This window comes from Lycium ferocissimum, chromosome 10, assembly GCF_029784015.1.
Source record: "Lycium ferocissimum isolate CSIRO_LF1 chromosome 10, AGI_CSIRO_Lferr_CH_V1, whole genome shotgun sequence".
NCBI lineage: Eukaryota > Viridiplantae > Streptophyta > Magnoliopsida > Solanales > Solanaceae > Lycium > Lycium ferocissimum.
In genome coordinates this window covers 9771527-9799498 of record NC_081351.1, presented here as the reverse complement: position 1 = coordinate 9799498, position 27972 = coordinate 9771527, and the positions used below count along the sequence as shown (strand labels likewise).

Here is a 27972-nt window from a genome sequence, read left to right as displayed (position 1 = left end):
CCAACTAACTTGATCATCACATACCACAGAACGTGAGTACATCTCAATGCTCATTTTGACTTGTTTTCTTTATTGATAAGTTCGATAAGCCAATTTGTAGAAATTAGAAGAAAAAAACAGTTGTTATATAACTTAGTTGACAATTTTGCAGCATAATAGCTCTTCATTACTCTCTTCCATCCCAATCTACGTGGCACCATTCGGATTGTCGAGTCCAAATTTTGTGATTCTTTTCATATTGTTTTAAATATTTAATTTCAATTATTGTGGACTTCTAATAGAGAATAGTTTTTATTTTAAAAAACTTTTAAAATTTAGTTATTCACCTACAACGGCATTGACATTTAAATAATATTTTAAAAAATTGAACTTATAGGCAAAAAGGATGTATAAAATCTATTTTTCATTTTTAATTGTCAAATTCTAAGCTTAATCACACTTTGTATAATGAAGGAAGATCGTTTAATGATGAATATATATATATATATATTCATATGATATTTTTTGTCATAAACAGTGTATTAAATGATCAAATATTTGGTCAAAATTTCTACACTTATTATTGGTAATCATAGGTATTCTTTTTGTATAAAGATGGTTAACTATTATATTAACAAAAAAGAAGATATCTATTATATGGGAGTAGTTTTACAAATAACGTACTGTTATAAAGTTGGTTGTTGCTGTTATAGGTGAAATGCTTTTATAGAGAAGTAAAATCTAACATAAAAAATCGGTTCCAAAAAAACTTGGCTGTTATAGAGAGGTGCTGCTATATGTGAGTGTCATTATAGAGAGGTCTGACTGTATATGCATCCTATCATAATCGCGTACGGAAGCATTAATTGTCTTCAACTTAAACTATATTTTCCATCCCAAAATAAGTGTCATCTTACCTAACATCATGCCTATTAAGAAATCAATGAATACATATGTAAAATTTATTAAACTAACCCTATTTATTAGATGTTTCTTGAGACTTGATCAATATTAAAGAGGACTGCTTCTTTAATGCTAAGGGCATAGTTGGACACATGTTAATTTTTGTCTTGAATTCCTACGGTGACACTTATTTTGAATCTTTCTTTTTGCTAAGATGACACTTATTTTGGAACGTAGGAAGTATTTAATTAAAAAAGAGTTTGTTATTTTAGCAATGCACCTTAGATATATGAGGGGGCGAATTGTGTCTTGTCCAATTTTTGCTAGTTAAAGATCCGATTTTTTAACGTCAGTAACCTAGACACAAACCGAAGTGAAGTGTAAAAATTAAAGTACGCAAACAATTTTATGTGAAAAACTCATTGCTCAAGGGAGTAAAAAATCAGACCTACCCTCATAGGCTTTATCTCAAAAACTTCACTCTTCTCGAGCAATTGTGGATTACAACTCAATAACCAAAGGGAATATAACCTTTAGCCCCTACAATCAACCCAAATTGTAGCTACCCTTTTAAGACTAAACTCCTAGTCCAGAAAGCTAAAACAAACTCCAATAATGATCACGTATAACAACACTTCAAAAAGCAAATAGGCCACAATTAAAGAGCGAAGACTTAAACCTAACCAACTCAAGAAGTAAGCTATAACTTCCTCAGGAACAAATTCTCTTGTTGATCAGTTTAAATCACTAAAAGCACCTCCTTGCTATGACTGCTATTTGTCAAGAACAACTCAGTATGTGTGCAAATAGTTAATTCTTACTGGCATTAATGTGGTGCACCGGCATTAATGTGGTGCTTTATATAGGAGTAGTGATGGCCGAATCTTCTACGCTTTGTTCTCCAAAACTCAAAGTATTGTGGTTAAGGAATCCAATCCTACTTGGACTTATTGATATTCTTATTTTTTTCGACCTTCACACATTTTCTCTTATTTTCAAAGCTCTTTAATTTTATGTAAGTGCATCAATATTTCCTTGTTGATCACTAATTCCTTGATGCAACGCGTATAGCCCATAAACTAAATTCTCAAGTAATCCTTCTTACACTTGGAATTTGTTTGGAAGCTTCTGAGCTACAGTTGCCTAAGGACTTGGTTCTTTCAATGACTGCATAACATTCTTGCAATCCTATTAAGTCTCATAACCAGTATCACCAAGGGACCTAATTCTTGTGTAGTTATTTGGCAATCATCAAAACTATTTCAACTAAACTCAACGAAATTTCTTCTATGATACTTACACTAATTAGAATGCACTACTATCACAATCAGAGAAAGGGATAAAAATAGTTCCTTATGTTGGAGGGTAGATTTAAAGTAGTCCTTTAAATATGCACTAAATAATTTTGGTTCTTTAAGTTTGTCAACAGTCAACACTTTTAGATTCCATCAAGTTTTTACTGAATTTTATCCGTTAAATTTGACAAAAAATGTGACTTTATTAACCTTAAACACCAAACAAGTCTCATTAGACACAAAACAAAAATTGCACTAGACACAATTTTTTTTAAAAAATAGTAGAAATTACACTTCAAAAAGTTGCATTAGATTTTAGAAATAAATAAAAAATAGCAGAAACTATAATAATGCTACCTCTAAATATGGTTCCCGCTATTATTTTTTTCATAGTTCCTAAAAATCTAACAAATAGAATTCAATAAAATACGATGGAGACCAGAAATATTAACTTTTGACAAACTTACAAGATCAAGACTGTTCAGTACATACTTAACATATTACTTTTTATCATTTTCTCATCACTATCACATGCCCACTAATTTAAATTCATGGATCCGCCAATGTACGCTTTTAACAAAAATACTTTACTCAAAAAATAAAAGCCTTTATGATGCCAGTCATCATGAAAGATTAACAACTTATAATTAAGCACTTGAGAAAGCATTTTTAGTGTTGAAACTAATTTTATAAATAAGTTGTTGCGTGCTTAGATAAAAATATTGAAGTTGTTAATAAGTACGTTTATGTGTTTGGTAAACAAAAAAGTGAAGATAAATTGTTCTTTTGTTAGAGTGACTAAAATACCCTAAAAATTTATAAATTTAAAAGTATTCATGTTTAAAAAAAGGAGGGTGGGGGGTGGGGTGGGGGGGGGGGCGACGGATATAGAGTGAAGAGAAAGTTAGAAATTTGTTTTGAGAAAGATATTTTGAGAATTAAAAAAAATATTAAGGATAAAATAGTAAAATAAGCTGAAAAGTCATAATTCAACTTATAATTTTTGACTGATTTTAGCTTGTAAGCACTTTTGTGTTTACCAAACGCATAGATAAGCTAAAAACTACTTATATGTCAGTTTGACCACCATATAAGCTTAGCCAAAGACCCTCTTAACTGGAAATAAAAAGCCTTTATGATTTGAGTAATGATGAAAGATTAACAGCTTGTAATCAAACGCTTGAGATCTATACTCCCTCCGCCCCGTAATAAGTGTCACCTTAATAAAAAAACACGCATATTAATAAATCAATAATGCAATGTAAAGTTTACTAAATTACCCCTATATAATAAAACTAAATTACTTTTTCCTCTTGATTAGTGCATGCACAAGTAGTAATCTTTTTGACATTGAGAATCTAACAATACCAAGTTAGAGCTTTCCGTTGGATGAGCTTTAAAAAAACAAATATAAGTTTTAAAACGACTTATAAGGCAAAAAAAAAGTTGGGGCGGGGTAGCCCAACTTATTTTTTGCTTATAAGCTATTTTTAGATAAGCTAAGCCGCTTAACGTTTAAATTATTTTTTTGGGCTTATTTTAAGCACAAAATGCTTAAGTCAATTTAACAAACACTCAAAAAAGTAGAAAACGCTATAAGCCAATCCAAACGGGCTCTTAGTATGTGGCTTTTCTCAATCATCATTTAGATGTTACTTTAATTTGTCAGTTTTTGTCTAAGGGTAGAGTTGGAAAAAACTAGCCAATTTATGTCTTAGTTTCCTAAAATGACACTTATTATGGGACAAAAAACTTTGATTAAGGTGACACTTATTATGGGACGGAGAGAGTAGTAGTTAGGGGAAGGAGTAAGACTTCAGTAAAATAATTAAGAGAACCCCACACTTTATAAGCCAATCCAAACGGGCTCTTAGTATGTGGCTTTTCTCAATCATCATTTAGATGTTACTTTAATTTAATGGAGTTTTTGTCTAAGGGTAGAGTTGGAAAAAACTAGCCAATTTATGTCTTAGTTTATAAAATGATACTTATGGACAAAAACTTTGATTAAGGTGACACTTATTATGGGACGGAGAGAGTAGTAGTTAGGGGAAGGAGTAAGACTTCAGTAAAATAATTAAGAGAACCCCACACTTTAATCGAAAGGAAGCTTCTTAAAGTACTTGATTGTATGTACATGACTTAACTACTCCAATAAGAAAAAGTCATAAACTTACCTTTCACACCACACCTCACCATCAAAATCCTCAAAATTTGCTAAAAAGGCTTAGTTGGCACACTTTTTAAAAGTCATAGAGAAATGCTTTATAAAAGGGCCTAATCCATCACAATTATGAGTTATCCTGTTTGTGTTTCTGAAACAATGTTGAGTTCAACATTTGAGTTGCTCAATCAGGCCAATTCCAATTCTTTTGTTGCCTTCCTTTTCTGCAATTTGATAATTGTCATCCTATTAGTTAATAGTTCAAAAAATAGTGACAACAAATTTGTTCCACTTTCCTCCAAGGCTTTTGTGAAAAATAATTGTCCTGTCTTGGTTAAGAACAATGGTTTAGCAGATGCAATTGAAGCAACCAGTATAAATTTGGCAGCAAAAGACAATGATAATGACAATGTCAACGACAACGACAAAAAGACGAGTGGTGATGAGGAAGAAGATGAGCTAACAAGAAAAGTTGAATTATTTATTCAGAAGGTAAATAGAAGTTGGAAAGCAGAGAAATTGAGTGCATATAAATAAATAGAGATGACATGCACAATTTTGCAAGTTTGTTTTTGGTTAGGCAGAGGAATGTGGAATGGAGATTTCCCCTTCACTTTCTTTATTATGTGGATATATTACATATTGCAAAGTTCTCTTGTTTTCTGTCCTAACCAATACAGAAGCATGGAAAGCTATTTTGTGTCATTTCTTCTCATTTCCCTCCTTCCTTTTCCTCTTTCCAGCTCTTTTTATATGTTTGAAGTATCGATTATCATTGTTGCCAATGTAATGCAGCACATTCAATTGCTAGATGATGTAAAAACCTTTTACATTATCGGTATATCTTAACTTGTTACATCTAGGTAACATACATTATTTTTCATGTTACTAATCCTATGTTTATGGACAATTACCTGCATTAATTTTCTCAAGTACCTGATAACGTGGAGAGAAAAAAATTACGCTGTCAATATATTTAAGTTAAACTCGATAAATAAATCAACCACTACGGTGTTGTCACAATTCAAGCACTTGACATGTATTATCCGCTTTGGCTTAACAGACTTCACAGATTTGTCCCTTAGGCTACGCCATCATCAAGTTTAAAAAGAGTGCATGTAAACTTACTCAGTTTTATATAACACTTCACTTTTATCTACCTTTTCAATGTGGGAATTCCTTAAGGTGTCATATGGACCGCTTCTTCAAAAATTTATCAACCTAGAAGTCCGTGATCAATTTTTCTTTTTACCCGCCCTTCATATGTAATGCTCTTTCTTTAATTTAACGGTAAGGAGAGCCAATAATAGTGAAACAAACAAGTATATTTGAGATGGGAAGGAAACAACTCTTTCGATCTGTCAACCAAGTTAGTGGAGTAGGTAGTTACCAATAAAAACAAAGAAATGACTAGGAATTCAGAGAATCAATTATAGGTATGTAACTCATAATGAAATAGAGAAGAAGTAGAATCAATGGGAGGTTGACTTATTCATCTTTCTGATCTTTTAAAGATTATCAAAGCTACCAAAGAAACAGACACCCCTCTTATCCCATTTAATGTTACCATTTCATTTTGAAAGTTTCAAAATGTAGAAATTTTATAGTACAAGGGTGTAATTGATTGATATTAGTAAAATATAAGCAGTGCATCTGAAATTGAGTTATATTATAGGAGTGTTTAGTGTAATAACTAAACACTTACCGCTTTACAAATATAGGATTTAAGAACTTTTATTTCCAAATCCACCTAATAGGTCTTTAATTCAATAATTCGTCAAATTCAATTTTTTTAATGAAGTGAGACGGATAAGTTAGAACTTTCATTGCTATATGCCCTTACAAAAATGAAAAATGTCTAAAAGAAAATGTTTAAATTTTTTGTATGATCTCTGATTCCATATATTTACAGGTATATAAACCTTAGTTTTTTAGATTACACATACATTCCAGGATATGCCTATGATGGAGTTTAGAGGGCAGAGGAAAAAAACAGAAAAAGAGGAAACAAGAATTTCATGCTCAATGATAAAAGAAAAAAGGGATATATCTATTTAGAAAAAAATTACTTTTTGGATCTGATGATCTAGGCCTTGTTTTCAACTTGTAATGAGCCATCTCTCATCAATTTTAAGCTGAGACTGTTAAAACGTTCACGAGAATACTGTCTCGATGCTTTTCTCCAATCCGTACCAGCCTTCATCATCGCAGCAAATTCCTCATAACTAATGCGACCATCCTGCACGTTTGACAAAATAAGGAAACAAGGCTGAGCTCCCAAACTCCGGGAAGAAGCTAATCCAAAAGAGTTGGATATACGCTATATACTTCTAGAAATGAAAGAATAAACTTCTAGCGAAAAACACATTAGGAAAAGATAATGTAAAATTTTATGAGAAAGAAATGGCAAAAGTGATGGATTTATGAAATCTGCTACACTTACTGACAAAAGCAAATGGTAAAAAATTCTAGAGATAGATGAAATATGATTCTATGACAATGGAAAACCACAGCTATATTATAAATATAAGTATATATGCATAAGAATGTGCAGCAGATACATAATGTCTAGTGACTCATTGTTGAATAATAAAATGGATTTACCTAGGAAGTCTAGAGATATCTTTCATTATAAAAGTTGTATGACAGGTCGATCTTTTTATTGGAAAACTACGTCCTCGAGGAAAATCCATTTTATTATTCAACAATGACGAGGTTTCAAAATCGTACAGAGTGTCTCTTTTTCTTCTGAGATCGAAATAGAATAGAATAGATTCATTCAGTAACTTTCATAACAATAGGTTTTTTTATTTCAGTCATCCAAATTGTCCATTAAAAAGAATTAGATAGAATCAGTCAACCTATTGACAACTTCTTCCCAATTTCTTTCACGGTAAAACACCACAATATTCTAGATTCACGACTTGTCTCAAACAAGAGAAAGAAACAAGCATGAGTCTCATGACCAATCTATATGTGCTAGAAAGAGTGCATGCCATCAAAGTATATGTGTATTTCCCCATACCATCCACATAAACTCACACATACCAATGCTTAATATTTGCACTACGAAGTATGAACCACTAAGCCAGGAAGTGGTGGACCAAACAACAGAAAACTACCAAACGGTATAGGTGCACATAACCAGACATACTGACCTTGTCCGTATCAACATCGTGCATAATGGCATGGAGGACTTCCTCACTATTGCTGTCATCCTCATCACTCAACGCACTACGCAGCTCTTCGATTTCTATGTAACCAGTCTGGTTTTTGTCAAAAAATGAAAATGCGTTGTGCAGGTGTTCATCATTGGCCATCTTTCTTAGATGAACAGATACAGCAACAAACTCTGCATAATTTAAACTTCCATCTCCGTCAACGTCGGCCTGTAAAACCGATACAGAAAATAAAAACATAATAAAACTAAAACTAAAATACTAATAAAAAGGATAAGCGCCCTTCAGGTCAAAGACCCAAAAGGATCAAAGAGAAATGCCTTTTTTTTTTTTTTTTTTTTTTTTTTTGGAAAATAATAAGCACCAAACTGGGGATGCCAAGACAAGCGAAATGTTAAGCTCATTTGGCTACAGATTTTTCTACACTGAAATGGTAAGTACAATGTTACAACTTATATTGACCAAGTATATGTCGTAATCAATCAATTTCTTGAGATTAGGGTTAAAGACAAAAGACTAATGCTGTCTTCTCATCAACAACAACTACGATTCTCTAAATCTCATGCTTATCCCTGCATTGACGTACAAATCTATAACCAACCTGAAAAGACTCCTGGCAAACAATGGACAATAATGTAAGTGCACCATTAATGTAATATCACGTCTCCATTATGTAAATAAGTTAACTACTTTAAATATGTCACCTTTTTCAATTATACGGATTAGCCTTGGTAAACCGTAAAACCTCAGGCATGTTCCAATTGAGGCTGATGTGTATAATTAAAGGAGGCAACATATTATGTAGTTAACTTAACTACCTAATAGATGCTTGAAAATATGCGCAAAAGTTTTTCCAAAATGTGAACCGGAAGGGTCTAATAGGAACACTTTATCATGTGTTCAGGTGCTCAATTGGAACAGCGCGTAGTTCGAGTGTCTAAACGAAATTTACCGACAAGATTAAGGGACTGTCTATGTAATAAGCCTTTTCTTTACTAAGATCACATGGATTCCAAGAGGTTTCAAGTCCTTTAAATAATGTCAATCTATGTATTTTAGAGTTCTATGTAAGACATGGCCATATCATCTCGGGCACCTGCCTTCTCTTTGAGGCAGAAAAGTTCCAAGAGAGCCCAATAGTGCTGCAGGCTGGTAGTTTTGATCAATTAACAACTTATGTTTACCCAAATAAAATCAAGCCAAGAAGCAGTGCATGAGAATTCTTACCGCTTCCATGAGAATCTGAAGATCAGCCTCAGAGATTTGCTGGCCAAGCTTCTGCAAGCCATTTTTAAGCTCTCCATGGTTTATCTTGCCCTTCTTTCCCGTATCCATCATTTCAAATGCTTCCTTCAGTCCAGCGACTTCCTCCGCAGACAAAAACTCAGCCATAACCTGTACTTGGAAGACAAGAAAGTACATATATCAAGAAGATAAAAAATGAAACTTGGTCAAAGGCTGAGAATCTTCTCATTTTTTTCAGTGAGAATTAAGATTTCATTAAGGGCTTTTTTCATTTCTGGCCTGTTGGTCGAAACTAATTATGGTCGCTAGCCAAAATATACAATACATATACACTGATTATGTATATTATACGTATATTTACATATATCATATATATTTATGTATATTATATGTATATTTATACTTAATGTACAAGACATTTACATTTGCCAGCTATTATTTTTCTGGACGGTCCAAACAGGTAATTATGCCAATAGCACTAGGTAGTGCAGTAAATAGTTACAGACAATCTTCTCTCCTTCATTTCGGGCTTTGAGAAAAAGCATATAAATTCATCTTTATTGGACAGTGAAGAATCCCGAGCTTACAAATATGATTTGCGGACTACAGTGTGCGCTTACCCATATCAATTCATCTTTATTGGACAGTGAAGAATCCTGAGCTTATAAATATGATTTGCAGACTAAAGTGTGTGCTTACCGTCAAAGCTTTTTTCTTGAGCTTGTTCATCACTGAAAACTGCTTGAGCCTTGCTTTTACAGTCTCACCCAATGAGACGTTTGGTGCTTTGTTTATATTTTGCAACCACGGATGCTCTGTAACCACAAGAGTCAAAGCCCCGAAAAAAGACACTTATCAGAAAGAGAGTAAAACAACGAATGAATGAAATACAATATCTCAATATTCCACAAACGTTACCGAGAACTTGTTGAGCTGTGAGCCGTCGACTTGGATCTGGATTAAGCATATTCTTTACAAGATCCTTTGCATTATCAGAAACTTTAGGCCATGGATCCCTCTTGAAATCAATCACAGAACGGATAATCGCTTGGGCTACTCCTTGTTCAGTCTCTACAAATATTAAGAAAGGAAGTTAGGGAAGTATCGAGAAAACATTAACATATCTATGCAAGTTATTTAGCACAATGTTTCTCAGACTCTCCAAAAATGCGACAGGACCTATGTCGGATCCTCCAAAAGTAATGCATTTTTGGAGGATCTGACACAGATGCTGCAGCATTTTTGGAGAGTCTGAGCAACATAGATTTAGCAACAGTCCAACCCATAGAACCAAAGAGAAGCCAAAATAATTGAGCAGAGGCAGCCTTACACCTCACCCACCCAGTCATCTAATATTTCAACGACATATTCCAACATGAATCAAGTTGTACTTCATATTTCACACCCTTAGGGGTCGTTTTATTGTTGGTTGGGGTTATGCAGGGTTTAGTTATTCCATCTTCTACCCTACATACTCATAACTTATACATGTATTAGTCATGCGGGATTGTAAACTGGTAACCAAACACTGTATTTGATGTGCTGAATTTTATACATAGCAACTAAAATGCTACTAACCATGGTACTAATTTAATACATGAATAATTCACTTGCTAAGCAGCAACCAAACGACCCCTTAGTTAATAAATCATCAAGTTATAAATATTGCACAGCTGAAGATCTTTGCGTCTGAAGTTTTGTTCCGTGGTTATAAAAAATGAAGTCAAGAAAATAACCTGCCCAGAACGGTGGAACACCACAAAGAAGAATGTAAAGTATAACTCCAGCACTCCAGACATCGACCTCTGGTCCATAATTGCGCTTTAGGACCTCAGGAGCCATGTAATAAGGACTTCCCACTATCTCGTTAAAGCGTTCCCCTGTTAATAAAGAAATTAAAACATTAAATATTTTTTTAGCATGTTAAAAGGCTTAAACTCACTGTTTCGTTTCTAATTGCATACCAGGTTTAAAGAAAACAGACAACCCAAAGTCAATAGCCTTCAGCGGAGCTGTTTCTTTCTTGTTACCAAAAAGAAAGTTCTCAGGTTTGAGATCACGATGCATTACCCCATGCCTGTGACACATCTGCAATACCATTGGAAATTTATAAACTGACCATAAATATATGGGCCTCGACAGACTTAAATATGTATTAAGTTGGCATAGTCTGCTAACTTAATAGCTTTGGTACCATGCCTTTCAGATAACAGATTAGCAAAAACCAAATGAAGAAAAGTTCAAAAGATAATACTACAATGAATCCCTCTTTGATTGGTCAATTGTGACACATTCCAAATCCTATTGCTCAATGAAGCTATATTCACCCCTGGACTGATCCATAGATTCTTTCACATATCCATAATCTGTCATTAAGTATTTTGGGTCCCAATGCATATAAAGGACATGACACATATGGGTGGCAAAATTAGCATATGAAAACATGATCCGCCCAACCCATTAGGTTTGGACGGGTTATTGACCCGCCCATTTATTAGCTATAATAAAGGAAAAAATAGTTTTATTAGGTACTTAAAAAATTATAAAAGAACAAACAAAGAAATTAAAACTTAGTAAGAGTTGGGCGGGTTGGGTTATGACCCGCTCTTTAGTCCATTCTAATCCAACCTATTTCAACCCAAGTAACTTTTTGGCGGGCCAACGTCCCGCCCATTTATTAACTCACCCCATTTTGACCTGCCCAAATCCAACCCATTTGACACCAGTGGCGGAGCCAGAATTTTCATTAAGGGGTGTCCAAAAATTATAATTATGTTGTGAGCAAGTATCGAAGTCCGACCTTAGGGAATTTTTGCAATCCTTTCACCACTGCGCTGAACCTTCAGCTTGTGTCAACACTGGTATATATACCTATAAAACCAAAATTTGACCTACCTATACAATGCAATTTTCTGGCGAAGGGGTGTCGCTTGATACCCCTTGGGCAAGGGAAGCTCCGCCCCTGTTTGACACCTCTAATGACACACATATTTAAGAATTGACACCCAATCAAACATAGAGCAAAGGACATGTGCATGTGTCTCACTGAGTAAATGCGATGAACAACCATCTACAACTCTTACTTTGTGAAATCAATCAGCAAACGTAAATACCAGAAAGGCATTAGGAAGAGGATGAACTAAAATGGAGTACACACTTTGTGATTATACTTTGAATCAGAACCAAAAGTTCTCATAGTGTTTTCCACCCATTGAAAGGATATTACATTTTCTGGTTTGCTCATTGAAAATCAAAGGATTGGGTTAACCCTTAACAAAGACAGATTCACGATTTATATATGAAACAAGATTCCTACCAACTTAAAAGTACTTCATAATGTCATGCAGGACAATTAATAGTTGTTGCAGAAAATGAGGCTAACTAAAAGGGAACCTAATTGAATGTCCATACATAAGCTTTGAATAACTCAGTGAGAGAAGCACCCCAAGTTACTACGTAAAAACCAAACGGCATCAATTGTGAACTGAGAAGCTGATAAAAACTACTCCCTATGTTTCAATTTGTTTGTCGTAATTTGACTAGGCACACAGTTTAAGAAAGTAATAAAGAAGACTTCTGAATCTTGTGGTCTTAAACTAAAGTTATGTACAATGTACCAAAATGCCTTTTAATCTTGTGGTCTTAAACATGTCATGCGGGATGTTGGAATTAAAGAGTTGCCAAAATAAGAAAGAGATATTCTTTTTTTAAAGAGATTAAAAAGGAAAGTAAGACAAACAAATTGAAACGGAGGGCGTATACCTGAACGACTTCCACAACAGTTCTCAAAATTCCGGCAGCTGCCCTCTCCGTATAGTGGCCTCTAGCTACGATTCGGTCAAACAACTCTCCACCCTCACACAGTTCCATCACAATGTGCACTGCAGTATCATCCTCATAAGTATCCTTCAACGTCACGATATTCGGATGCTTAGGCAAATGCTTCATGATCTCAACCTCTCTCCTAACATCATCGATATCCACCGCAGTCCTTAGCTTCTTTTTGGATATCGATTTACACGCATATTTCTCGCCTGTTTCCACGTCAGTGCATAAGTAAGTAACCCCGAATTCTCCTCTTCCGAGTTCACGACCCAAATCATACTTTTCATGTATATTTTGTCCTGTTGGATCTTTCAATACAACAAGCTTGGTTCCAGAGGCATGTTTCCCATAATCAATCGAAAAAGGGTTGGGTTTGTTGTTCTTTTTGTTCTTTTTTTCAGCTGATTTACCGGGTTTCACGCAACAATTACCCATGATATTTTAAAAGATCAACTCCTGAAAATTATCAATCAAAAAAAAAAAAAATTGATTTTTTCAATAAACAATGTTTGAAATGACCATAATATAAATATGATACCATTGCACATAAAACAGCAAAATGACAACAAATTTTAGCTCTTCAATCAAAATTTTCAAATATCAACTCCTGAAAAATTATCAATCAAAGTAAAAAATGATTTTTTATAAACAATGCTTGAAATGACTACAATTTAAATATGATACTAATGCCCATAAAACAGAAAAATCATAGCTATTAAATCAAAATTTTCAAAGATTCCAAGAATCCTGGAAATTATTCGGATTTTGTGAAAATTTATTACTTTTAAAATTCCAGAAAAAGACAATTAAAAAAATTAAACAAATGAAAGAAACAATAAAATGCAGAAGAAAAAGCCAAAAATCCACCGGAAAAATGTTGTCTTTTCCTCTAAATTAAGGAGAAAAGAATCCCATAAAATTACAAAGCTTAAAGAACAATAAAATGCAGCAAAAACTAAAGAAGGGGAAGAAAAAAAAAAATCCACCTGAAAATTGATGATTTTTTCCTCTGTATTTTGGGTTTGTGTATTAAAAATTTGTGATGAAAATTATAGGCCAAAAAAATAGAGAAAAAGAAAACTAAATATAGATGAACCCAAGAAAATTTTGAAGCTTAATGAACAACGAAATGCAGCAAAAATTAAAGAAGATTTTTTTTTTTTTTTTAAAAAGAAGGAACTCCACCGGAAAATTGTTGATAATTTTCTCTCTATTTGGGGTTTGTGTATAACAAAAAAAATGTGATGCAAAAAAAAAAAAAAAAAAAAAAAAAAAAACTATATAGAGTGAACCCAGAAAATTACAAAGCTGAAAGAACAATTAAATGCAACAGGAAGTAAAGAAGAAGAAAATAAATAAAAGAAGAAGGAACCCCACCTGAAAATTGTTGATATTTTCTCTATTATGGGTTTGTGTATAAAGAAAATTAAGGGGCAAAAAAAGCTAAAATGTAGAGAAGAAATAAAAAAGGGAAAATGATAGAAGAACAAAATTGGCCATGGGCAGAGGAGAGACTTTTCTCTCCTGCAAAATCCCCCCTCCTGTCTTCTTTCTCTCCCTCTCTATAGATGGCCTTTTCCAAATTTCTATCTCTAATAATTTTCACTTTTTTTTTTTTTTTACATATAATTAAATATATTTTTTAATGTTATCCAAACTTAAATTTTCTAGAAATGAATTTTAATTAATTTGTTGTTATTTTAATTTCTTTTAAGTGGTGTTCGAATAAGTTTACGCGTATTTCAACAAATTTATCAGATATTCGTTAATTGTTATGTTGGAGTCTCACGTCGGTGGGAAATGGTGTCGTTCATCTCCTTATAATGCTTAGGCAATCCTTCCCCGAAATTACTTTTAAAGTTGAGTTAGCCGGGATTCATTCGCATCACGTATAGAGTCGATCTATCACAATTTATTGTTATCGAGATTTGACACTCCTCTTATACCGTCCACATTCCGGATGTCGGTTCTTTCCCCCCCCCCCGGGGCGGAGTCCACATCGGTAAATGATGATGCTTCTCATATGATCCTGAGGCAATCCTTCATAAAAGATTGTTGTTGCGGTTGAGTTAGGTCAATATTTATTCTTATCACGTTACATCTCACAAGTCACAAGTACATATTAGATTGTTCTATCCCACCCCTAACAACTTTTAGAAGTAAATTATAAGTAGTATTTAAGGCGAGTTCCGAATAAGTTTATGCATATTTTAATAAATTTATTACAATACATTTTTGTTATCTCACATCAATATATTATCAAAGAACTTTATTCAGATTCAGATGGACTCTTATTGTCACATCCCAACCTTGGTGGGGTGGACGGGTACCTAGTGCCACACCTATATAAGTATTATCTCAACAATGCAAGTAGTCTACTATGTCAATCACCTGCAACTAGAAGAGCCCAAACAAGTATATAGATAATCGGGCCTACGAGGCCTCAACTGTAAAACACATTACTTACACAACACTACTGACCACAGGTGCCTATCAGTCTACAAAAGCCTCTAAGAGTGTCTGACAAAACAAATTGGTCGGACAGGGCCCCGACCTACCAAACTAGCCTGTACAACTAAATCACAAGTGACTCGACTTGGCTACTCCAGGAGGAAGTGGAGCTCAACAAAATTCTGATGATCAACTGGAGCGTCTACTCACACAACCGCCACCTGCGGACCCGGACCTGCAGCATGACATGTAGCATCCCCGACAAAAGGGGCGTCAGTACGAAACAATGTACCGAGTATGTAAGGCGGATAATCATACCCATAAGTACTGAGACCTCAAATAGAAACAAGTAACAAGGTAACCACAAGTGTAACGGAACTTGTCATATACCTGTAAGCTGCATTCTATTGAGATTTCTACTAACCGTACCAAATGAAATGTCACGATGGGTTTAAGTTACACCTACAAGTACAACTAATCTCTGTCTCGCAAATACGCTCTACTAGAGCAACAAATGGGCCTTGGAAGGCTAGCAAGTAGGCTTCGGTGGCCACCTAATAAGCCTCGATGGCTAACAAGTAAGTCCGAAGGCTCACAATTAGGCTCAAAGTCTAACAAATCAGCCACAAGGGCCAACGAGCCGCTCTTCTCAACTCGACTAGTTTCTCTGCATATTACCTTATTCAACGAAAGCTCTCTTCTAACATGACAACATAGGATACATATAAGTGCTTACAAGTAATGTAACTGAAGAATTCACGTACCTTCGGAGTTCATGACAAACGCATATATAATCAAATAAAAAGGTAGATGAGGTAGGCTTGGATAACTAAACAACTAGCAAGTATATGACCCGACTCTTGCTACCACCTACCTCTTGGGACTCTTATCTCATGAAGAACAACTAACGATTTTTAAATACTCTATGAGATCATATCGAGTAGTACATCATCTAACGAGAGTTTAGAAGTTTGGAATGGAATCAACTAGGCAAGCTCAAAGACCAATACGTATATAGATAGAACATCTTATTACAGCTCATGCCTTACAGTTTTCGACACTTATTACACAACAACAACTACTACGCGCAATTGGGATTTCGAGACACAATTGATAAGACCTCTTACAAGCTGGTTCATCTACTATTTACAATACACACTCGTGTGATGAATCAACTGGATGCTAATAAACTTAGGAACTGACTTATGAGCCACGAAACTCTCGACTCAACTACACATGGCACAATCTGAGGTAGTAAGGACACCAAATACAAGAATAGAGTACCTGCGACAATTGCTCTTCTTAAACTTCCTCTCGTCAAGTACACTTTCTAATGAGTCATGCCAAATGAAAGAAAGGATAGCCATTACATACCTCGATTCGATCTAAGGATAGTCATTACATACCTCGATTCGATCTTTGAATGACCATAACGAGTCAACCCTTCAAATATACGTTTAACCTGTTTAAGACAACTTATATCAACATAGCCAATAGCCCAACAACATACTACAACTATACCAACAATATCGTCAAGCAATCAAAGAGCGACGAGCTCCCGAAGCTTTATACAATAGTGTACTCCACACCCGACCTCCTTTTAGGAGCAAACAAGCTCTACACGAGCCACCAAGCTCCCATCCATCTCCATATCAAAAGAAAACAACCCGAATTTATTTATACAATTACTACAACTTGAACTCACGGTTTCCGATAACCATCCAATGAGTTCTCAATAAATACATACCTTAATTGCTCATACGAGCTCGAAGAAGGTCGTAGGTGATAAACATACCAGTATCGCCTTCATAAAAGCTTCCCGTCTCCTTACTTCACTACGAACTACGAAGTAATCTCCGACTTGCTAGGATCAGGAAAAAACCGATGTTATAATCACGAAATCGATCGAGGAAAATAGCTAGACTTGATCTTGGAAAGTGGGGAAAACATTTACTGCACTTCGTAATTTGTTAAAAAAGACGAGGAAGAGAGGTTTATAAATTTTTTCTTGGTGTATACGTTTTTCTTGTTGATAACTAAAATAAGTAATTCCCAAAGTAGAAATAGAAAGATACATGCAGCCTCCATTTATATGTGCAAAAAATACGATGGAGATGGAGAATAAAAACATAGGGAATATTTCACCCCTGTACACGTGTAGCTTCCTAAAGTAACCATTTGATATTTATCTCCCAAAATATGCCACAAACACCCCTATGCACTTTATGCGCATGCAATTAGCGCCACTGGTCCATACCACATGTGGAACATGTCCGCATATTAATTATCCAACAATCCCGATTAACTTCTTGATCTCAATTCAATTAAATATTATGCAAAATATAATTTATCAAAATTCTAATTTTTCAAATCTATTATCAAGAGTACAATTTTTTTGTTCTATTAACTCTCAGAAAGGTAAAAAGATAACATTCTTATGAGAAGTAATTTCTATTCTTATAATCAAATAAAATCTCATTTATAAAACTCCTCGTGTATATAATTTAAAGCGTATCCAAAAAAGAGAAATAACAAAACTAGCTAAAATCATGTTTATCAAACATTTACAAAAAATATTTCACTTAAAAGGAAATACAAGGTTTCAAAATTTGTCAAACTAACTCGTCAAACTAACAAGGCCTTACATCTATAGCCTCATGAATGATCTTAATCCCTTCAAGCTCATGTGGATTTATTGCAACGCATCTTAACTTATGAAAATACAGGATGTAACACTTATGGTTCAATAGGATTCCATATTTTCAACATAGATTATTGTTTAAATATGTGTGTGTGAGTACTAAATTTTGAACCTATAATTTCAAAAGAATAATTGCTCTACTATTAAGAATTCACTGAGCCATACATGTTTCCACACATAACATAAGATTTTAAATTCTAAATTCATAACATTCATGTTTTTCGTCTCAGCCTTCATAATTTACGTTATCTTTATTGATCGTTAAGCTATACGTTTTTTTGGTTTTTTTTTTCTTTTCTGTCTATAATCGTGCTCACCCTTGGTATATAGATGGGCATAATAATGAATGTGCTACCAAGAATTCAATCCGATATCATTTTGGTATTTTCATTCAATTTTCACTTCGTTCGTTCGATATAAATTTATTGTCTGCATTTTACATAACATGGGCAGTTGGATAAAGATTTAGAATAGTCATCATAGTAGAATTAAATGAATAATATGTAGAAGAATAAACAACCATGCTAATTTTATCTTTTTTGGTTATGGGAAAATATTTACTTTTTGTTTCTCTTTTACTTTTTCAAAAAATGTAGTGAGCGAATCTAAAATTCATTTGCTTAATCTTATTTTTATCACTTTGCAAAGAAAAAATCAATACATTTAACTTGTTAGACACCCCAATAACGAACAAGAAACACAAAATAATAAAAACTTCAATTCAATATATGTGTATCTTGCTCATATAAAATAAACTTGTATATCACTATACACTCTTACCTTACTTAGATAAGTAAAATTAAAACTTTGTTTCCCATAACTGAAATATGCATTAATCAAACCCACAAATCAGTTGTACACATCAGGATTATTGTGATACAAACAGGAAAGGTGTCAATCCAAGGGATCTCAGTAATAGCTTGGGCGTACTCCCCGTAGATAGGACGTATGTCTCATGTATCTTTAATTTATAATTTTATTATTAAAGAATAAGCAAAATAAAGTTTTCATCAAAATTCTACAGATAAATCACTAAATTATAAAAAAAAAAATTATTATATATATTATTTGAGAAAGCTAACAACACAAAAAATAATAATAGCTTAGATAATTTTAAAAATGAAATCTTCATTCACTTCATCATCAATCTCAAGATCTATTAGTCCTTCCCACCCTCAACTAATAATTGCACTATCTTTTATTTATATATTCAAAGAAGGAGAAGAGTAAAAAGTGCAAGAACAATGACAAAAAACGGATAAAGTTACTTCAGGAACATATTGCGATGAAATCTCTATCACATCAAATTCAGGCATAAACATCTAAATTTTTTATTTTATTTATGGCAGTGTTATTTTCTATGGGTGTTGCTTTATTTATTTATATATTTTGGGAAAAATCACTACAACATGAAAACATAAAATATAAATATTATTATACTAATAATAAAAATCCTAATTTATAACAAAATTACTTTTAAAATAATAAAAATCAAATGTAACACCTGGGGAGTACATCTTTACGCCCGGGGCTTACGCTTAGCGCCCGGGACTTACACCCCAAATTTTAGGGCGTACGTCTTATGGATCTTCACTTTTTATTTGCGCCCCAGAGTGTTTTTGGTACGCCCCGCCCGGGGGCTCACCCCGAAACTCGTCCCAAAAACGCCTCTGAAAGCACTGCTTTTAACAAAATAAGACTATCATAGATAAAAGGGTATTCGGTATTCGGTTCGGACTTACAATTGAAAATAGATACTAAATACCGAACTTTCAAATTTTTCGGTAATCGGAAATCAAACTTCGTTCGGGCGTCGAAGTCCACCGTATTACATCACAAGAACTATGGAAGAAATCTGAAGCCTTCATATACACACATTTTTAGAAAGTAGTATGTCAACTTAGTTGTGCAAAACGTTTCTTTCATCAATATGATGTATTCAAGAAGTAAACCATTTAATAACATTATTACGAGTATCATTTTTGTTAAAACAGATAAGACGTGATTTAGAAATTGTAAAAGTTACATATGTAAATTTATCAATATGCAACCGATATTGGTCTAGAGAAGGATTGCTAAAGGAAGCCTTCATATACACACATTTTAGAAACAACTTAGTTGTGCAAAACATGTCTCAAAAACGCCTTTCATCAATATGATGTATTCAAGAAGTAAACTGAAAGCATTATTACTGCTTTTAACAAAATAAGACTATCATAGAGATGAAGGGTCACTATTAGTCTTCAAAGGTACCAATTTAATTTTGCTTTTTAGAGTCTTTTCATTCAAACCTACGTCAACATAAAATAGGATAATTTCTCGATAAAAAGGTCAATAAATTGGCGTTAGTAACAATATTTCGCATTATGTTACCATATTTTAAATCATTTATAAATTCATTAAAAACAAATAAGGTTTTAGATAAAACTTTATTTTCACTCCATAATTGGACAATTTTCAATTCCCATATTCTTTCATTCTTGCAACTTCCACTCTTTCTCCTCTTTGGCTCGGTCCCAACTTCGCCCAACTTTTCTCGTGATTAACTCATCCTAATATTTGTGAAATAACCTTATAATTTATCAAATAAAGGCAACATTTTGTTCAAACCAGTGCCACATGAATATTTTAATTAGTTTCTTTTTAAAAGTTCTAAACTTTATCATTTCTTGCTTCAACTATACATCAGAGAGCCATCATTGTCAAATTTGGTTGTATAGATTAATACGTCATATATGCTTTAAAAACTTGTGGGACATGTTTAGGTAAGAGCTTTTGACAATTGTTCTTTTTCCGTATGACATATTTAATAGGGGATGAAAATCTTACGGAACAAGTAATGACAAAACTAAATTGAAATTCAAACTCGTAACATTATAATTCGATAGTAATCTTTTATCCAGTAGTCTTCCAGCTATGAAGATAAAAGATCTAAAAATGCGACAAGAATGAAGTGTGTGTGGATAAATAACTTTTCCGCCTCTTACTACGTAACCAAACCATTTGAGAATTTGTGGTGGAAACGTCATTATCGGATTCCTTGACAATGGTGTTGTCAGTAAAAATGATTAATTCTTTGTGAACCGAAGAGTAACTAGGCTTTACGCGATCTGGGTGGTCACTAATGATAAAGTAACTCTTATTTAGTTCAAAGAAGTCCTTCCACATTTCCACATGCTTATTAAAAAGTGTTGCTTGAGTCTTTCCCCCTATTAAAAACTAGTGAATTTACCCGCGTGAAGTCCTTAAAAGAAAAATTAAAATTAAAATATAGCTAAATAGTTTAAGCTTTCCTAATTGAAAAGATCAATCTTTACTCATCGATATTATCCTTTCTCATAAACTTAAAGATTCTCTTTTCGACATCGATCCAAGATGTATAAAATTTCATGATATAATGATGATTTAGGGTGCTTAACGCTTCGTGCAGTCTAAAAATCATAAGATAATACCCCTATTTTCTATGAGAGAGAAACGCTTATAATATCAGACCTCTATCAATGAATGAGAACAAATTTGCAGCCTTAATTCCTCTTTGAACCAAACACAAATAGTTAAAAGTTAAACTTTGGATAATTAGGTGACATATAAATAACATTGCTCACCATCTCTTAACACAAGAAAATGTGTTTATGATTAAGCAATTAATACATAGTCATCTGATATTCGACTTGATGGAATTGATCTTTTTGCCGATCTACATCAATTTTTTGTGTCAACAGATTATTCTCAAGATTTTATAGACATGGCACAACGTGAGATGAGCATTTGCAGTACTGCTATGGCCAAAGCGAAAATGAATTAGTTATAAAAATACAAAAAGAATTTTTTTAAACAAATATAGAGTAAGTATTGCTTCAATGTATAAGCTCTGTACCGTCTTTGCCGCAATCTTTACTTCTCCAAATTCCCAGAACTTTTCTCTTTACCTTCGCATAATAACAATTACACATTCAAAATTCAAAGTGTTTGAGATAAAATCTAAGAATTTCTTCAAGTACAGCAAAAAGAAAGGACAGATATCCTAAAATGGTTTAAATCACATAATTAGATATAGTTTATTTTTTCTACAAAATTCAAAAAAATACCTGCTATACTTGCTAACTTCAAATTCTCTAAATTTGCTTAGGCATGCTGAAAATGTGTACCTAAATATATAACCAAATAATGTAAACATGTAACCAAATAATGTGCTAACATATCTAATAAATAAGCAATTAAGGGGGAGGGTAAAAGTTTGACACGTTAGAAGAACAAACAAATAGATAAATTGCAACAGAAATTTTCTGTATAAACCGAAAAGAGGGAGAATTAAGTTTTAAATGTGATCATTTCTCAATGAAACAAAATCTTACAATGCTCTATATATAGGACTATAAAATGGAATACCAAATGATGCCATAAACATGGCTATTAATTATTTAGGGATTATGGTAGTAAAAAGTTGTGGGAGTAATGGAATTAAAGAATATTAAGTTTTTACATTAAAGAATATGAATGAATGGAGGAGTAGTAATTGACATATTTATTCTTAAAATTAAATAAAATAATGTAGAAAAGTAGGAGAAATTGTCAAAAAATTGAGAAAAAAGAAAAATGGAAATGGTGGCCATAGAGAGGTGCCACATCACCTTATCTATGCCTATCTTTATAATATATATGGATATAGATTAACCAACATATAATATCATAAATAATTGTTGAGAAAAATTAATTTAGATATTTCAAAAAGAATTACTCAAAATCTTGTCTATATTCATTCTACTGAAACCTGGTTAATGGTCTTTAATACATTTATTGTGATTGAATGCCTACTATTAATTAGCCATTATTTTGTGACAATTCCTAATGTTTAGCAGCCATGAATTTCAGCCATTAAAGATTTGAATAGTAATAGTAATTGTCTTCTACAGTCACTACAATTCTTCAATGCCAAATATCAGAACGTTACCTATGGGTCCTCCTAATCTCAACTTCTTTTCTTTGGCAAAGAGAAGATGAACTTAAGTTCTTTCCTCATATTCGATTAGTGTGCTGGGTTTTCTTTCTTATAAAATCTTTGTTAGATTCTGGCTTCTAGTTTTGTACTAGAAGAGCTTGTTCAATCCTGGGGGATACACCCATACTGGAGAAATATCCTAAGGACGTGTCTTAATTGACACGCCTGCTATGAGATTGTTCAAGAATTAAAGTGCAAGGTGATCAAGTATTTTCCCGACAGTTAAGTGATCAAGTATTTTCAGTAAGATTTCCAACAATCTTAAGAATATTTTCACTTTGTTCTTATGGAGAATACCAATTACGAACGGTACAACATTTCTACTTACGCTTATGTTTTTGTGTGACATAATATCAAGTAAAGGTATGTGCTCAAACTTCTTGATATATGTTAGTGCCTATATATAAAAGTTTTATGTATGTATGTTAATGTGGTTTTTATCTTTACTGATTCTCAAAACTTTGGCACGAATTAGTTTTTGCTTATACCACGTGATGTGGATTTGAGGTACATGTATTGAAGTAATTTTTCATTAATCACTTTTAACGGACGATGACATATCAGAAATAATAGTTACCTTTATGGTTAAAGAAGTTAAAAAGTAACGAAGTGTTTATAATTTTTTGACCTCATAGATCTGAGTTTTTTGTGGTAACAAATTACATTTGAAGACCTTGATATATTGTATTTTTGGTGGAAGTACTTTATGATTAAAAAAAATAAAAAAATATAAAAATGGCATAGCTCTTGGTCATTTGGTATGATTGATTTTTCTTCATATGATTGTATGGCCTAATGACTTTGATGGTTTAATTGATTAAACTTTTTGACTTATAGTTGACGCTCCTTTCAAGGAGTTTAGAGGTTGTGGGGAACAATATCATAAGCAATATTTCAACTCCATATTGTTATGTATTGTTGTCAGTAATAACTCTCTTATTGGAAATTATAATCGTTTTGTGCGGGGTGCTAAGCCATCATATATTCATCAATATAGAAGAGGATTCGAAGAAATGATAATCTCGCTAAGCAAAAATAAGTTTGACTAAGCGGATGATGTAATTATTGTGATCATTTCTCAAGTGAATCTTGTGGCTAATGTAAGACATTGGTTGTTAGACGTTTTGTTTAAATTGGTGATTCGAGAACTTAAGTAGCTGTGAAAAAAAAAAAGCTCTTTCTAAACTCACATTTGAAAAAGGAAAAAAGAATGAAAGTTTTATTTGAGTATGATAAGGTTGTGTCAATCAAAATAATGTTTTTGTGAACAATGAATATTGTAATCATAGTTTATTTGTGCCTACTATTTTTTAAATAAATGACGAAAATATTTAGTTTTAATGCTTACTTTTCTCATATTGCTTTCTTAGAATATTTTGTTGATGATGACATAGAGTGAGTAAATTTTACATTATTACTTGAGTGAGTTATAACTTGTCATTTATAAGATGAAATGTCTTATGAGAAATTAGTAATGCTTCTTATGATTATGAAAGTATTATTCCCTTATCTTAAAATATTTGAAAATGTGGGGGTTACGATGTCTTATGAGGTATGAAAATATTATTACCCTATCTTAAAATTTTGAAACTATGAGGGTTATGTGTCTTACTAGAATTATGTTGAGAGATGTTTTTTTGTTAAGAAGTGATTATATTTTACGTCGTCTTATTGTTCAAAATGATTTTGGAAATGAGAATTTGTGAAGAAGAAAAAGTACAAGGATAGAAAAATATTTTGGTGAAGATTTTTATACTTATCTTGTTGATAGTGATCCTAAAATATATTATGGTGTTATTTCTTCTCTTGGTGTATTATTTTGAGAGAAGCAACTCGTGATAATGTGTTATAATGAATTAATATTTGTTGTACTAAAGATGACACAATAATGCTAAGTGGATCTCAAAATCCATCAGTGATTATGTGTTTACCAAATGGGGGAGTGTAATAATATGAAAATCAACAAAGTAGACCATAATGAATTCCGAGTTTATGGTTTGGAGTTGGCTAGTACTTAATGAGGCTAAGATACTTCTTAGTGAGTATTGAGGTTGGGATAAAGCCAACGTGTCTATATATTGTTGTTGCCCAACAGCGTTAGCTATAATGAATAAATAAAATTTTCAATGTTAATAAAATATATCCATTTGAGACATCAAGTGATAAAACAACGCTGTTGTGAGATGAAATTATTGTCATGAATTATGTGATGTCTTAAGTGAATTTGGCCGATTCATAGACTATAAGAAACGCCGAGGGGAATGAGATTTTTTTTGTCAATTGAGAAGATCAACAATGATGGTAACCCAACTTATGTGATTGGAGATCCCATGAATTAGGTTCATATGGTAATAACTAGTCATTAGTTGATCAAAAGTGCACTATTAAATTATGCCTCTTCCTATGGTGTGCGAATATAGTGCAGTTCTGCTGTCACGACCCGACTACGGGTCATGACGGGTACCCGGGGCTAACCACCGAATATCGCTCATCCTGTTACTCATCAACTCTTGTTCATAATATACATATACTCGTAATCATAGAAAACTATTAGCATTTGAAACATATTTACTTTATAACATCAGCCTTTTTGGCTATCAAAATAATAATATACATATACATGCATATGCATGAAGACTATGGGACCATACTACCCACACTGTGTATCTACGAGCCTCTACTAGAGTACTAGACATATGAACGGGACAGGACCCCGTCTTGCCCAAATCATGAATGTATACATATATGTACCAACAGAATAGTCGATGGCACCTCCGGAAAATGGAGTGCTCTCCGGCGACTCTTTGTCTCCCCTACTGCGGGTATGAACACAACGTCCCGAAGAAAACGGACGTCGATGCGAATATTGTGCGAGTATGTAAGGCGTGAATAAAATGAACATAATAGAGAATTCATCAGACATAAGATGAAGGCATAACCTTTGAATAGATACATTTAGTACACATATTATACGTAGCATATCATGTGAATTACCATAGTGTATACATCATCATCGTTAACCCGCATCCGGATAACCATCATATGCAGCCCACTAGTGGTGTCATGCCCGGCCCTCTAGGCTCGGTGTAAACATAGCAGCCCGCTTTGGCGGTGACAATGCCCGGCCATCTAGGCGCGGTGTAATCTTATGCAGCCCGCCGTAGCGGTGACATTCCCGGCCATCTAGGCGCGGTGTAATCTTATCATCGTACATATCATATACTTATCATTATTACTCATCTCATAAGCATGTCATGGTCTTATCATAATTCAACATCATTATACATTTATCATCAAAACATACATTAGAACTGGAGGGCAGCTATAGCTATATCGGAGTGACATGAGGTCGTAGCCCCCGATTACGTTATGGAGTAATCACAGTCATTATGTCTCACCTTGGAGGGATTACATTTTAAGGTGAGTGTGTGAAATTATTGAAGACAAACCATGGATGAAGCTTTGAGCACATCCATGGTGATCGCGGAATCAATTAGAAATGAAGGCTAGAGTTTTTGGTCTCAGCCGAGAGTTATGATGCTCAATGCATTATCTTGTTCATCAATTACATGTGTGTATATCATCTTTATAACAACCAATGCCAGCTGTATACAGCTGGCCCCCACTAATCATTTTGATCCACTAACTAACTAACTAACTAACCGACTCTAGCTAACTCAACAACTAACATTCCTTGCACCGTGGTATACACGATAAACATGTAATATACACGCGCAGTCTTGATCATCCTTTCAGTTTCAACACTCCTCCTCGTATCAAAGTGACACACATCAATCACTCCGGTTTGGATAGAAGAAATGATCTTGTGCGTACCACACCAAGCCCCTTTGTGAGCAAATCTGCAAGTTGTAGCTTAGTGCTGAGGTGAGTTGGTTGAATCAGTCCTAGCTTGAACTTTTCCCTCACAAAATGACAATCTATCTCTATGTGTTTGGTTCGTTCATGAAATATGGGATTTCCTGCTATCTGAATTGCTGCTTTACTGTCGTAAAATACCTTAACTAGCAGTGTAATCTTTACATGAAGCTCTTTGAGCAATCCCGACAACAAGCTGTCTACGGGGACAGCCTTTGCCATACTCTTGTATTCTGCCCTCTGTCGAACCGCAATGATCGATGTGTATTGTTTCTTTGATTTCCATGAAATGAGGGATCCTCCAAGTTGAACAACAAAACCAGTTACTGATCTTTTTGTATTTGGACAAGAAGCCCAGTCTGAATCATAATATACTTGCAGTTTCGTGATGGCACTCCTCCTCAGCAAAATTCCCAATCCTGGTGCCCTTTTTACGTACCTTACCACCCCAGAAGCCGTTCAATGTGACTCTTTAGGTTCTTTGCATGAATTAACAACATTTGCCCTATGCAAAGCAAATGTACTGGCCTTGTGATGGTCGGCATATCAACTTCCCAACCAATCTTTGATAGGATCCCACATCTTCTAGTTTGGATCATTCACTCCTTTGTCTCGTATCATCAACTGTGGCATCATACTCCACTGATGTCAATTTGACATTTGGTTCAAGTGGAGTTGATGCAGGCTTTGCACCACTCAGTCCCACATCAGAGATCAACTCCAAAGTGTACTTTCTTTGGTTCAATAGTATCCTATGTTGAGATCTCAACACTTCTATCCCTAGGAAATACTTCAGTACTCCTAAATCCTTTACTTTGAATTGGCTATGCAAATATTCCTTTGTCTCAGCTATGAGTTCTGTGATGCTTCCTGTTATAAGCAAATCATCCACATAAATCAATGCTACTACCAAGTCTGTTCCAAGTCTCTTTGTGAACAAGGAATGATCATATGAACTCTTTGAGTAGCCTGCATTTACCAAAGCATTAGTCAACTTGATATTCCATTGTCTAGATGCTTGTTTCAAACCATACAAAGACTTCAATAACTTGCATACTCTTGTCACCTTGCTATGAAATCCTTGAGGAAGTGATGTATCTTCCCTCATCCAAGTCACCTTGAAGAAATGCATTATTAACATCCATTTGAAACAACTCCCAATCAAAGATCTTTGCAAATCGATCACAATCCGACATTGTCACCATTTTTGCCACTGCAGAAAAGTCTGCTACGATAATCTAAACCTTCACTTTGTGTGTATCCTTTAGCAACCAATCTTGCCTTGTATTTGTCTCTTCACCATTTGCCTTTAGCTTTACCTTGTAGACCCGTTTAGATCCAATAGTACATTTTCA

At 33.8% G+C, this 27972-nt stretch overlaps 1 protein-coding gene across 2 annotated transcripts; it reads right to left on the bottom strand.

Annotated features, from left to right (window-relative positions):
- Window positions 1-6196: 6196 nt before the first annotated feature.
- LOC132032397 (calcium-dependent protein kinase 8-like) lies at window positions 6197-14161 on the bottom strand. 2 transcript variants are annotated; one of them, XM_059422015.1, is made up of 9 exons: window positions 13968-14161; window positions 12528-13046; window positions 10730-10853; window positions 10502-10645; window positions 9684-9836; window positions 9465-9580; window positions 8748-8915; window positions 7500-7730; window positions 6197-6580 (listed from the first exon to the last, which is right to left on the bottom strand). In XM_059422015.1, the coding sequence occupies exons 2-9, from the start codon at window positions 13023-13025 to the stop codon at window positions 6428-6430; spliced, it is 1587 nt and encodes a 528-aa protein (XP_059277998.1). In that variant the 5' UTR covers window positions 13026-13046; window positions 13968-14161; the 3' UTR covers window positions 6197-6427. The 2 variants fall into 2 exon arrangements, with proteins under 2 accessions (XP_059277998.1, XP_059277999.1); XM_059422016.1 differs by lacking the exon at window positions 13968-14161 and adding an exon at window positions 13577-13752.
- Between the last annotated feature and the right edge of the window lie 13811 nt (window positions 14162-27972).